This window comes from Bubalus kerabau, chromosome 2 (assembly GCF_029407905.1).
Source record: "Bubalus kerabau isolate K-KA32 ecotype Philippines breed swamp buffalo chromosome 2, PCC_UOA_SB_1v2, whole genome shotgun sequence".
Classification (NCBI taxonomy): domain Eukaryota; kingdom Metazoa; phylum Chordata; class Mammalia; order Artiodactyla; family Bovidae; genus Bubalus; species Bubalus kerabau.
Window position 1 is genome coordinate 47,230,967 of NC_073625.1, and position 12,794 is coordinate 47,243,760.

At 49.1% G+C, this 12,794-nt stretch overlaps 1 protein-coding gene across 1 annotated transcript in view; it reads left to right on the forward strand.

Moving 5' to 3' along the window:
- Window positions 1-1,405: 1,405 nt before the first annotated feature.
- Window positions 1,406-12,794, forward strand: part of RCAN1 (regulator of calcineurin 1) — a 120,487-nt gene continuing 109,098 nt past the window's right edge. Inside the window, exon 1 of the mRNA XM_055567612.1 lies at window positions 1,406-1,833. Within this exon, the coding sequence (XP_055423587.1) occupies window positions 1,588-1,833 (246 nt within the window). The 5' untranslated portion in view covers window positions 1,406-1,587. The remainder of the gene's footprint in view (window positions 1,834-12,794) is intronic.

Sequence of the window (12,794 nt, forward strand, 5' to 3'; positions counted from 1 at the left end):
AAATCTCACCTGTCAGTTGGATGAACTTTTTTTATTATAATCACTTACAGTTTCAAACTAGAGGCTAGGCTTGCTTTAGGAGAAAGTACAGGTCTAATTTCACATCTTCCAAAGACGTCTACACAGAAACCCCACTTATTGCGCCCTTACAGGATACTTGCCATATATGACCTTATTTTTCAGATGAGGAAACTGAAATCCAGGCTACTCTTCCAAGTAATTAAGGGCAAAGCTAGACTTTGCTGCTGCTGCTGCTGCTGCTAAGTCGCTTCAGTCGTACGTGTCCAACTCTGTGTGACCCCACAGGCGGCAGCCCACAGGCTCCCCCGTCCCTGGGATTCTCCAGGCAAGAATACTGGAGTGGGTTGCCATTTCCTTCTCCAACGCATGAAAGTGAAAAGTCAAAGTGAAGTCGCTCAGTCGTGTCCGACTCTTAGCGACCTCATGGACTGCAGCCTCCCAGGCTCCTCCGTCCATGGGATTTTCTTTAGACCCAAATTTTCACTGAACCACATTGCCCTTTACGGTGAAGAAATTCTACCTATTTTGTAATAAAGGGGGAGGGGGCAGGGAGGAGAGGGAGAAAGAGACTTATTTAAAGACCTTTTTTTTCCCGCGTCCATAAACTCCCCAAAGGCAAGGACCAAGATTTTGTTTCTTTTGTTATCTCCTACTGTACACCTGGCTTCCCAGGTGGCGCTAGCAGTAAAGAACCTGCCTGCCAATTCTGGAGACGCAAAGAGATGTGGGTTCCATCCCTGGTTGGGGAAGGTCCCCTGGTGGAGGGCAGGGCAACTCACTCCGGTATTCCCGGTATTCTTGCCTGGCCAATCCCTTGGACAGAGGAGGCTGGCAGTCCATAGGGATGCAGTCATACACCACTGAAGCGACTTAGCACGCATGCAGGAACTCGGTTCATAGCAGTAATTCAAAGACTACTTCTGTGAACAATGATATAATGACTAATAAGCTAAAAATCTAAAAGGAGGGTATTGTTAATCGGGGTCTGGTTCAATCCCTTATTGCGCCTATATCTGACAATATACGGTAAGCATTTAACCACTTGCCAAAGGCAGCAGCCAGGGATATATCTCGCTTAAATCCCCCAAAGTTGGCCTCTGTGCCTCAAAAACGTCACCACATGGGACCCACAGAAGCGCTGCCGCTCTAGCTGTCATCCCTGTGCGCAAGACACTGCCCGGCGCCTTGGGCTGGCGTCCGCTGTCAGAAAAGCGGAACTGGGGAAGGAGCTCTTGGCCCCTAACCAACATGGCCTCTCTGAGGCTTCAGACTGAGGGCGGCAGCCTACGGATCACGTGAGGGAAGTCGCGCTCTTCTATTGGCTTCCTCTGCTGGACGGCCACGGGGACAATAACCCACGTGGGCCGGCCTTAAAGGGCCCGAGGCTGTCTCCGCTGTAGCTCTGCCCTCGGTGGCCGGCTGGGGCCCCCGAAAGGAAAGGCGGCGGGCGGGGCCCGGCGCTCTCCCGGAGCCGCGGTGACCGCCGCCGGCTGCGACGCGAGCTCCGAGGCGGCGGACCAGAGAGGCGCGCGAGGATCCCGCTTGGGGCCGCGCGGGCGCGGGGTCATGGAGGACAGCTCCACCGGGCCCCGGCTCGGGGCGGCGGCCGAGGCGGCCGAGGCGCGAGCGCAGCCTGGGTACACGCTGCGGCCCTTCGCGCCGTTCTCGGGGGCGGCCGGGCCCGACGAGGGCGGCGGCGACTGGAGCTTCATCGACTGCGAGATGATGGAAGAGGTGGACCTGCAGGACCTGCCCAGCGCCACCATCGCCTGCCACCTGGACCCGCGCGTGTTCGTGGACGGCCTGTGCCGGGTGAGGGCCCGGGCGCGGCGGCCCGTCGGGCGGAGGGCGGACACTTGTTGCCGGGACGAGGCGGCGCCGAGGTCCGGGGCCGGCCCGGGGCAGCCTCTTCAAGCTGGGTCGCCGGCGGAAGAACGCAGCGATGTCCCCGGCCACCCTGCCTCGGTCCCCCTCTGTCCCGGCTGGGGTGGGAGCGCCCTCCCCAAGATCCCGGGTCCCCGAGCACCTGCCGGGCCGCGCGCTGCCCGCCCATGGTGGGGATCTTCATAGGGGCTTGCCTTTCACCTAGGCTGGCTGGTAACCACCTCCCAGCGATGCCCCTGCCCCCCGCCCCCGGGTGTGAACTCGGGTGAGTTAGAGGGGCGACATAGCAGGAGACGATCGGAGCATGAATTAGCTGCCCAGATGGCCGGGGATGCGCGTACCCTCACCTTGAGGCTTGGGTTGTTCCGGGCACTTTACTTAACTCCTTTGAGGAGGGGTCGCTTCATTCATAGGGAGGAGGAAACAGAGACATTTGTCCGCTCGACGTTGACTCACTGTATATAAATAGGAAGGTGTCTCCTCATTCTCAATCTGTACGCCTAGGAAGGAAAGCCAATGTTTGGGTGAGGAGCCGCGGTTGCTCTTTATCCAGCGCTTGGCCAGTTTTGGTCGAATGGTGTTGGGGGGAAGGGGCCATTTGCTAGGCCTTGAGGATAGTTAGTCGGGAATCCCGATCCCTGAAAGGGGGTGGGGGGCGCGCAGGGGACACTCAGTAAAGGGGGAATTGGATTTTGTTTTCTGTTTTTATTTTCCCCTCCAGATCCCCACATTTTAGACACGTTGGAGAGTGAGGGGGCAGGTATGAGTAACAGATGGTGGTAGGGAGGAGGGATTTATTTCTGATCTGCAATCAGTGTGCAGAATAAAATGTGTACCTCGGCCAGCGTTGCAGGATAAAGTCTGCCTTTGAGAGAGATGCCCCATTAGGGGAGCAGCTATCAGAGAAAGTGCTGCTTTCGGATGCTTGGCTCTGAGTCCGTAGTTAACTGTCAGTGAACTGGAGTTGAAGGCGGCTGCCAAGAGGGACACCATTGGAACAGAGAATGGTGCCCTTAAGACCCATGTGTTTATCAGGTACAGGCCCATCTACTCTCAGAAAGGATGTCCAGTGCTATGTGCTTAGATAAGGGTCCATGCATGGTTTCTAAAGCTACAGTTGGCACAAATACAGGGTCTAACTCCTTTCACTCTAAAACCTTTTCTCTTCTTGAGGCTGAGGTCTGTCAGCATATGGAGTCTCTTACTGGTTCTAGGCTGTCATGCCAAAGGAGCAAGATCAGATCATACAAGATGCCGCTTGTGTGCCTAGCAGTCTCATAGTTTTGCAGTCTTCCCTGTGTCAGAGACCATCCTGAAATTGCTGCATCTGAAATGTTGCCCACCTTGCAAGCTCTTCACTTTAACAAATGGGTAGAGATTCTGCTTTGAGCCAGGCACTCACTGTTCTAGGCTCTGAGGGCACAGCAGTAAAGAAAAGAGCCTTCCTGTCTTCAGGACTGGCATTTTTGTTGGGGAAAACAAGACAATAAATAAATACATATGAAATAGGTCAGGAGGTGATGGTACTATAGGAAAAAAATGGGCCTTAGGAGATGGGGAGGGGAGGGGGACTGCTGTTTTACCAGAAAACGATTGGGGAAAGGCTCACTCACAAGGTACTGTTTTGAGCAGAGACACCGTTCATTTATTCTTTTACTGTTTAGTGAATGCTTCCTGTGCTTCAGGTGCTGTTTTAGGCCCAGTGGACAGAGTGGCGAACACGATGAGCTTTCTGCTTATGTTCTAGCAGAGGCTGAAGAAGGGGGAGACAGTTTTAAAAAGGGGGTGCACAGGTGGGAATCAGGCTGATGTGATAGGGAGTGGCTGAGGAGAGGACAGGGAGTGGGCTGTGCCAACCAGAGCCTAGCAGGGACACTGCGGTGGTTTTGGAGGTGTAATGAAGAACCGGTTGGTGGGGGCAGGACTGAGGCAATCAGCAGAGAGTGTTGGATGGAGGGAAGTCCTGTTGCTGGGACCTTAGGGAGGAACCTTCTGGCAGGAGCTACAGACATGGAGGGATGGAACTGAGGTGCTGAAGCAGCGAGCTGCAGGTTAAGAAGTACCCCAGCTTGCCCCAGCTTTCTGATCTCATCATTGGGAGAACCAAGCTGGCAGCCAGGAGGCTGGGGACTCCAAGCAATGCAGCTGGTAGGTGGGGTCAGGCTCAGAGAAGGTGGAGGGGGCAGAACACAGCTCTGGGATCAGTGCCGGTAAAGAGGACCTGCAGAGAGAGTCAGCCTGCAGCCCATTTTACACCGAGTGGCCCCAGAAGGCCACTCTGTACTGCTTGGATGTGGCTGGCAGGAAGAAGCTCCTCATGTAGATGTTGTGTGGTGGGCATCCAGGCAGCGGGCATAGCAGATGTGAAAGTTCCAGTGCAGGGATGAGTGAAGGCCTTTCCAGGGTCCAGTGAGGGTGGTGGTGGTGGCCGAGGTTGGATGCAGCCAGGGAATGGTTCTTTGGGAGCCTGGGAAGCCCTGGGAGGGTTTCGGGTCCTGTTCTAATTAAAAGTTAGCTGGAGAATGGCTTTGGGGAAGGAGGTTGGGTGGGCAGGAGAGGCAGCAAGGAGGCCCCTTGTGAGGATCTTAGCTTGGGTTGTCAGGGGAGCTGGCCAGGTGTTTGCACTAGGATGGTGGGGTTGGAAACCATGCTTTCTTCTCTGTTCGGGGCTCAGGAGCCTCTGAATGTGGCCTGGGGGAGCTCTGTGCCTTGGTCGCCCATCTACAGGGTCCTTCAAACCACTGGAGAGCCTTCTAGTAGAAAGCTAGTCTCTCATTTAGCCAACACCACCCCTCCAGGTGGGAAGATGCAGCTTCTGAGATTTCAGTTGGACAACTTTATCGTTTTGGAGGCCATTTTTCCTAAAGCTGGAGTGTCACCTTGGGGTGCTGTAGTGAAAATGTGATTCTACTTGAGGTTGGCGGTGTCTGACCTTTGAGTAGGCAGACTGTTAACTGTGTTGCCCACAGAGGTCCCCTTTGTGCTGGTAGTCTGGCCATGTGGGTGTCTTTACTGAGTCTGTTGGAGGGTCACCTGGGTGAGTGACAGTGTCTTAACCTGTTAAAGCTACTGTAACAAAATACCACAGACTGGTGGCTTCTAAACAACAGGAACTTATTTCACACAGTTGTGGAGGCCAGCATCGCTGGCTGAGGGCCCTCTTGTGGGTTGTAGGCTCCTCGATGCCCTCATGCAGTGGAAGGGATGAGAGAGCTCTGTGGGGTCTCTTACAAGGGCACTAATCCCATTATGAGGGCCCCACCCTCATGATCCTTAATGACCTCTCAATAGCTGATACCATCATCTTTGAGGGGGAGGACATCAGTCTATGAATTTGGGGGAAACAGGCATCCAGAGGGTGGCAGGTGATGTGAAGGAAAAAGGCTGTGTCAGTGTTCTTCCCATGTGTTCATGTCATTCTCTGACCTTCATCTTAAAGGAAAGAAAGAAATTGACCTGAACTATTAGTTCATTTCCTGGTGGCACAGACAGTAAAGAAACCACTTGCGATGCAGGAGATCCAGGGTTCAATCCCTGGGTCGGGAAGGTCCCCTGAAGAAGGGAATGGCAACCCACTCCAGTATTCTTGCCTGGAGAATTCCCTGGACTGAGGAGACTGGCAGGCGACAGTCCATGGGGTTGCAAGTTGTCAGACAGGATTGAGCAGCTAACATCATTTCATTATCGAGTTAATATTGGAAGCCCATTTTCTAACTATCACAGTTGGATCTGATGTGTAAAATGTATTTTTGTTAGCTGGATCATCATCCAGTATTGTAAATTATTTATAATCAACATGTTCATTAATTGTTTATCTAAAAAATGAAGCCATATCATCATTAATTTCAAATAATATTAGTCACTTCAAGTAATATATTAGAGAGATTCACACCATTACAAATAAATGAAAACTTTTATTAAAATAAGATCATTTTTCTGTTGTACAAATGTTTGCTTAGCATATTCCACTGCCGTATTCTTTTTGTGAACCTTTTTGCTTTTTACTGAGAAAGCAGAGCTGTGCTTTGCACCAGTAATTACCTGTGCTTTGGATTGTTGGCAGCGGTTGGCTGGTTCCCTGGAATAAGAGTTCAGTTAGTTGTCACCAAGCTAACCAGAGATTTAGAGTTCTCACATAATATTGTTAGTTTCCAGGCAGTAGAGATGGTTCCACAGAGTAATGGAAACGAACACCATGTTTCTGTTGTCTGAGTCATGAATGAATATTTGATGGACAGGCTAATTTGGATAATGCTAATCAGAAAAATTCACTCTCCTAGTGAATAAACTCACCTTTCTTAAAACAAATGCCCATGTAAGATTTGTGATACTGCCATGCTGCTGCTGCTAAGTCGCCTCAGTCGTGTCTGACTCTGTGCGACCCCATAGATGGAAGCCCACCAGGCTCCTCTGTCCCTGGGATTCTCAAAGCAAGAACACTGGAGTTGGTTGCCATTTCCTTCTCCAATGCATGAAAGTGAAAAGTGAAAGTGAAGTCGCTCAGTTGTGTCTGACTCCCAGTGACCCCATGGACTGTAGCCCACCAGGCTCCTCCGTCCATGGGATCTTCCAGGAAAGAGTACTTGACTGGGTTGCCATTGCCTTCTCCGGATACTGCCATAACTTTCCTTTAAAAACATGAAATATCCTGATAGTCATGAAAGGAGTTGGAGTGGTGTCCTTAAATTCTTTTTATTAGTGAAAGCTCCTGAGCAGCTCACGAAATGCCTGTGCCCAGGCCCCTCCAGACCAACTCCAGTCTCATCCTGGGGGTCTTGGCCTGGGAGACTCCCCAAGGTGATTCTAATTGGGAGACAAGATTGAAGATCACTGTCTAGCCAAAAGGGGTCTAGCCTGACCAGAATCGTTGTCATATCATTAACATATCCTTGAGTCATTGATCACTGGTTCCACTCTCAGCCAGATCTGTGCCTTGGTCTCCTCCAGTCCAAAATGAGAGTCAGGGCCATGCTCTGGGGCCTCCCTTCTCCTAAGTGCCATTTGACCTCGTGGCTGTAAAGCAGGATGACTGGCCATCAGCCCGAGAACCCAGCCTTTGGGACAAGAACAAGAACACCTCCTTGAACATGGGCTTGCCTCGCCTGGCCTCCGTCCTCATCCTCTTGTGCTGCTGCTCGCTCTCCTGCTGCTAAGTCGCTTCAGTCGTGTCCGACTCCGTGCGACCCCATAGAGGGCAGCCCACCAGGCTCCTCTGTCCACAGGATTCTCTCCACCAGACATCAGATCCCAGACTTGTCCTCCCAAAGCCTGTAGTTTGGTAGTAAACAAGTTATCACTCAGCAGTGATCTGATGATTGAAACGTTGGGGAGATCCCAAGTGGCACAGCTGAAGTGCGTGGTTTCCACTTGTGCGGCTGTTATATGCTTGGCCATGTAGCTGTCTGTGCCTGTCCCGAGTCAGTTTGTGGCAGCGTGCTGTCAAATGTGACACTCCGGCAGCAGAGCTGACAGTTGGGCTCCGTTGCAGTGTGGCACCCCCGCCTGCCCGGACCATTGGCACTTCTCAGCCTAATGTCATCAGCTTTCTCAGACTTGAACCGGCCTCACCTTTCCCCGTAAACCTCCTCAAGTGTGGAGAGATCTTAAGCCAATATGGTATGCTTTAGTTTATTTGGGAAAGTTCAGAATGTTCTAAGTTTAAGAAAAGCCCGCCTATTACATACGTGCAAAGTTTACAGTTATCCACCGTTTCCCTAATTTCAGAATTTCTGGCTCATGTATAAACAGAGAATATATTAACATCCACGAGGTTCTTTTGATCTCTCCTCCCTGTTCCCCTCCCTCGCAAGCATTCGATCCCCTTTTCAGCTCAACCCATCAGCACCCTTCATTCATTGCTCAAAGCACGTCTTCTTCAGCGCAGTCGTTTTCAGAACTCTTGTCAGCAACTACAGACATTTCAAGCCCCAAGACAATTACATAAGAGAACCAGAAAAAAAAAAAAAAAGGCTTTGTGATAGAACAGCTAAAGCAGAGGCTGTTTGATTCCAGTGGTAATATTTCAGGCTCTACTCCTTTTAAAAAGGCCAGCAGATGACACGGTCCATTCTTTTTGCCTACAGGCCACCCCCTGTTCTGTGCCGGCCCCTCTCCTGTCACGGTGATGGTGCTTGTGCACGTCAGTGTGTGTTGGCGGTGGGCTGGGGAGTCGCCTCCTCGGTGTATGTTTTCTGCACACAATTGTTAGGACCCGTTTCAAGGGCTGAGGAGTGCTAGTCATTCAAAATATAGTTCAGTTGCGACAGAGAATTTTGTCCTTTGTAAATACTAATCAGCACATGGAGACGCTGGCACTTAATGAAACTGTAAGTGACTCTGCTCTGTCCTCTGAGCTGCTGCTGCTAAGTCACTTCAGTCGTGTCCAACTCTGTGTGACCCCATAGACGGTAGCCCACCAGGCTCCCCTGTCCCTGGGATTCTCCAGGCAAGAACACTGGAGTGGGTTGCCATTTCCTTCTCCAATGCATGAAAGTGAAAAGTGAAAGGGAAGTCACTCTGAGCAGTGATGGGCTCTACCACGGCCATACCGGAGTGGGTTGCCATTCCCTTCTTCAGGGGAATCTTCCTGATCCAGGGATCGAACCTATAACACTATAAAAGAATGCGATTTTAGACTCCACTACTTAATGTAAGTAAAATACCTGATTGATAGGTTTACAGCAAAAGCTGTCAGTCCATATACTTCTGAACTGAAAGTTCAGAAAACTAAAGCTTTTTTTTTTTTTAACGTTGGGAAGGCTCAGTACTTTTCCTTTCATTACTGATTTCAGCAGGTGCAATATGTAGTTCCCATGTGTAATCATAATTAACACCAGAGAATGAGGTGTTTGAGGTTGGCCTGAATTCAGAATTAAAAGACAAAAATGTTATTGGATTCAGAAAGCTAATATTGGAGTTTTTGTTTTTGTTTTTTTTTCATTCAACAATAGCTTGTTTTACTTTGTCACCTTTATCATTTTTGTTAAATTTTCTGCTTTACCTTACTGATAATAAAATAGTTTCTGTTCATTTACGTGAATTGCTTTCTGTGTAATATATACCATTTCATCATTTTACAAGAACTCTATGAAATTGGTACTATTATTCCCATTCTACAGATGTGAAAACTGAGGCCAGGAGAGGCCAAGAAACCTGTCCCAGGTCACATAGTAAGTGCTGGCCCTATGATGCAAACCTGCTTTCGTGTTAATTGCTCAATCATTTCTGACTCTTTGCGACCCCATGGACTGTAGCTCACCAAACTCCTGTCCATGGAATTCTCCAGGCAAGAATACTGGAATGGATAACCATTTCCTTTTCCAGGGGATCTTCCTGGCCCAGGGATCAAACCCCAGTCTCCTACATTGCACAAAACTGGTTTTAGCCAACTCCAAAGCCTGTTCTGGAATCATCTTACAGTATGCAGTAATGCACATGAATTTTTCATATCTTTCACATCTTATTTCACCCCTAGGATAGCTCTATGAATAAAGCTCTTTTATCCACAGGAAACTGAGGTTCAGGTGAATTACAACTCTATTATTCTCTCAGCCATTTATTTATGTTTAACAGATATATTTGAGTGCTTTTGGTACATCAGTTGCAGCCCTGATGACATTCATGGGTTCAAGCAGAAGGCAGTACCCGGGTGCTGGAGCCAGACAGACCTGGATTTAAATCCTGGCTCCATCACTTCACTCATTTATTCATTCATTCAACTCATTCACTCCTTCCTTCAGTCATTCATTCATTCACTCGTTCAACAAGTATTTTTTTAGGTAATATATTGTTTGAATTTTATTTTTATTATTGTCATTGAGTTTATACATTTTTAAATTTAATTTTTTTAAATATAGTAATACATTCACATTGTTCAAAACCCAGAAAGTATTAAAAGGTATATAGTGAAAAGTCTTTCTCCAATCTTGATAGCCAGTCCTCTAAAAATTAACTATGATTTTTGGTAAATTTTCTGCTTCCAGAGTTTCTATATGCATATTTGAATATAACATGGGTATTTCACTAGACTTTCATCTCTTTCCCCTTGACACACTAAAGTTGCATATTTGTTTACTGTTCTGTATCTTTATGTTTTCCCCACATAATAGTATAGCTTGGAGATGTTTCTATAATGGTACATAGAAAGGTCTCATTTTTTCCTGCTGCATAGTATTCCATTGCACACATACTATACTTTGTTTAACCAGCCCCTCTTGGTAGATATTTGGTTTGCTTCCTTATTTTTCCTGTTACACATGACTTTTCCATGAGTCACTTCAGATGGGTGGCAGAGAATTCGTCTAGTCAAAGGGCATATTCATTTTAACACATGTTTCTCAGGGCCTGCTGTGTTCTGAGCACTATGCTGGTGGCAGGGCCCTCTGTAGGACCCCAGATGAGTCAGTCAACCTCCCCAGGCCCCCAGTCTGCCCAGTTGCAGAAGGAGAACAGTAACCCCACCCCCACAGTCTCGGTGAGGTCATTGTGAGAGGTCACAGCCCTTGGTGAATGACAGACAGCAGCCTTCCTCCTGGTGCTCACAGGCCCTGTGAGCGTGATTTTTTTTTTTTTAATTGTGTATGCTATGTAAATCGGAGAAGGCGATGGCACCCCACTCCAGTGCTCTTGCCTGGAAAATCCCATGGATGGAGGAGCCTGGTAGGCTGCAGTCCATGGGGTCGCTAAGAGTCGGACACGACTGGGCGACTTCACTTTCATTTTTTCACTTTCATGCATTGGAGAAGGAAATGGCAACCCACTCCAGTGTTCTTGCCTGGAGAATCCCAGGGGCAGGAGAGCCTGGTGGGCTGACGTCTGTGGGGTCACACAGAGTCGGACACGACTGAAGTGATTTAGCAGCAGCAGCATGCTATGTAAATACAGCCTAAGGGCTTCACGGGCTCCCCAGATGACTTAGTAGTAAAGAACCTGCCTTCCAGTGCAGGACATGTCGGTTCGATCCCTGGGTCAGGAAGATCCCCTGGAGAAGGAAATGGCAACCCACTCCAGTATCCTTGCCTGGAGAATCCCATGGAGAGACGAGCGTGGCGGGCTGCAGCCCATGTGCTCGCAAAGAGCTGGGCACAACTGAGCACACATACACACACACACACATGCAAGGGCTTAACAGATCCATAACAAACCACCTGTCCTTGGGCAAGATGTCCACCCAGACCTCCGCCGCTTCATCTATGAAGTGAGCAGGTTGAGCTGGATCAGCTCAGTGAGGTTGCTTCCAGCTCTTCCATTGGTGGAGTGCGGCCCCTTTGCCCCTTGCTACCCCATAGGATTTCCCCAGCAGGAACTGGCTCAGCAACAGAATGTTCCCTAGTGTGACCCTGACTCTAGTTCTCTTCCATCCGGCTTTCCAGCCTCGCGCCTGTAGGGGAGACAGAACCCTGCCTCTGCCTGTCCTAGGTTTTCAACTGTGACTGTTTAAGAAAAAGATGGATCACAAGAGAAAAACAGTTATTAACGAGTGCAGCGTGCATCAGGGGGGAGAACCCTCAGCACGACAACGTAGAGACTTAGAACTTGGCTTGTACAGCCTCTTCAACAAAGAATAAATTGGTAAGAGAAACAGTAGGAGGGAGGGAAGCCGTTTCAGGCTTCCAGCTCGCTGCAGGGAAGTCAGTTCATGGGAGGAAGCTGATGGGCACGTTGGCACACTCGTCCATGAGAGTCTGGAACATCTCCATTAAGAGGGTCATTTATATCCTACCTTCAGGCAGGAAAGAGAGGGAAGATGGAGGTTTCTGGCATATGTGTTTCGTAACTGCCTTCAGCTCCAAATAACTTTTATGTTGAAGAGGCATACTTAGGGGGTGACATTCTGGCTTCCCCATCCCCACACTCCTGCCTTACCCTGCAGTGGTCCCTGGGAAGCCTGTCTGCCGGTTTGTGGAAGAGAAGGTCAATTTCAGTCACTTAACGCTTGTGTCTGTAATTGGTCTTGGAAATTTCATTGCTCCAAGAGGAACCTGTGTCAGAGACACTCTACTTGACCCCACAGCCAATTCTGTCCAGTTGCCATTTGAGAGTTTGCCAAAGGTTTATCCTTACAAAGCCAGAACACTTGAGTGGAACTTTTCTTTTTTTTAAAGTTTGTCCATTACTAGGGGCTTTTCCAGATCTCCTGATAGTCATTTATTATTGACAGGGTGACTGTATGCTCCAGTTTGCCCATCTCGTCCCAGGAAGGTTACTAGTAGTCCCCTCTTTCATCTGAAGTTTGAGTGATCAATTATATATGTACTTAGTAATTATACAGTTTGTGATAAACACCCTGTTAGTGCTTACCGTTGGCCAAATATTTTAAGTACATCGTTAAATTTCATCCTTCTTGAGCCTAGTTGCTCAATTGTGTCTGTCTCTTTGCAGCCCTATGTCCTGTAGCCTTCCAGGCTTCTCTGTTTGTGGGATTCTCCAGGCAAGAATACTGGAGTGGATAGCCATCCCTTTCTCCAGGGGAATCTTCCCAACCCAACATTGCAGGCGGATTCTTTACTGTCTGAGCCACCAGGGAAGCCTACTCATCCTTCTTACAACCTTCTGTGATAGATACTGTATTTGCCCATTTTATAGATGACAACGTCTTTCTGCTGCCTTTGTGAAGCTAATCAGCACATAGAATCCCGTGGCAACTGGGCATCAGATTCTGGGTGCAGCTACAGAACCATGACAGAAAGGACCTTGGGCTCAAGCCTTCTTCATTTCTGCAGGGAGGAATCAAGGCTCAGAGAGGTGCTGAGGTTTCCTGAGGGGGAACTCACTACGTACTGGCAGAACTAGAATTTTCTCCCAGCCCGCCAGTTACACCCTTGTCTGATTTCCTGTGCAGTGATGTCCTCCCCCGCTCCATCCCCCAGCCCTCACTGAGCACTCAGAGC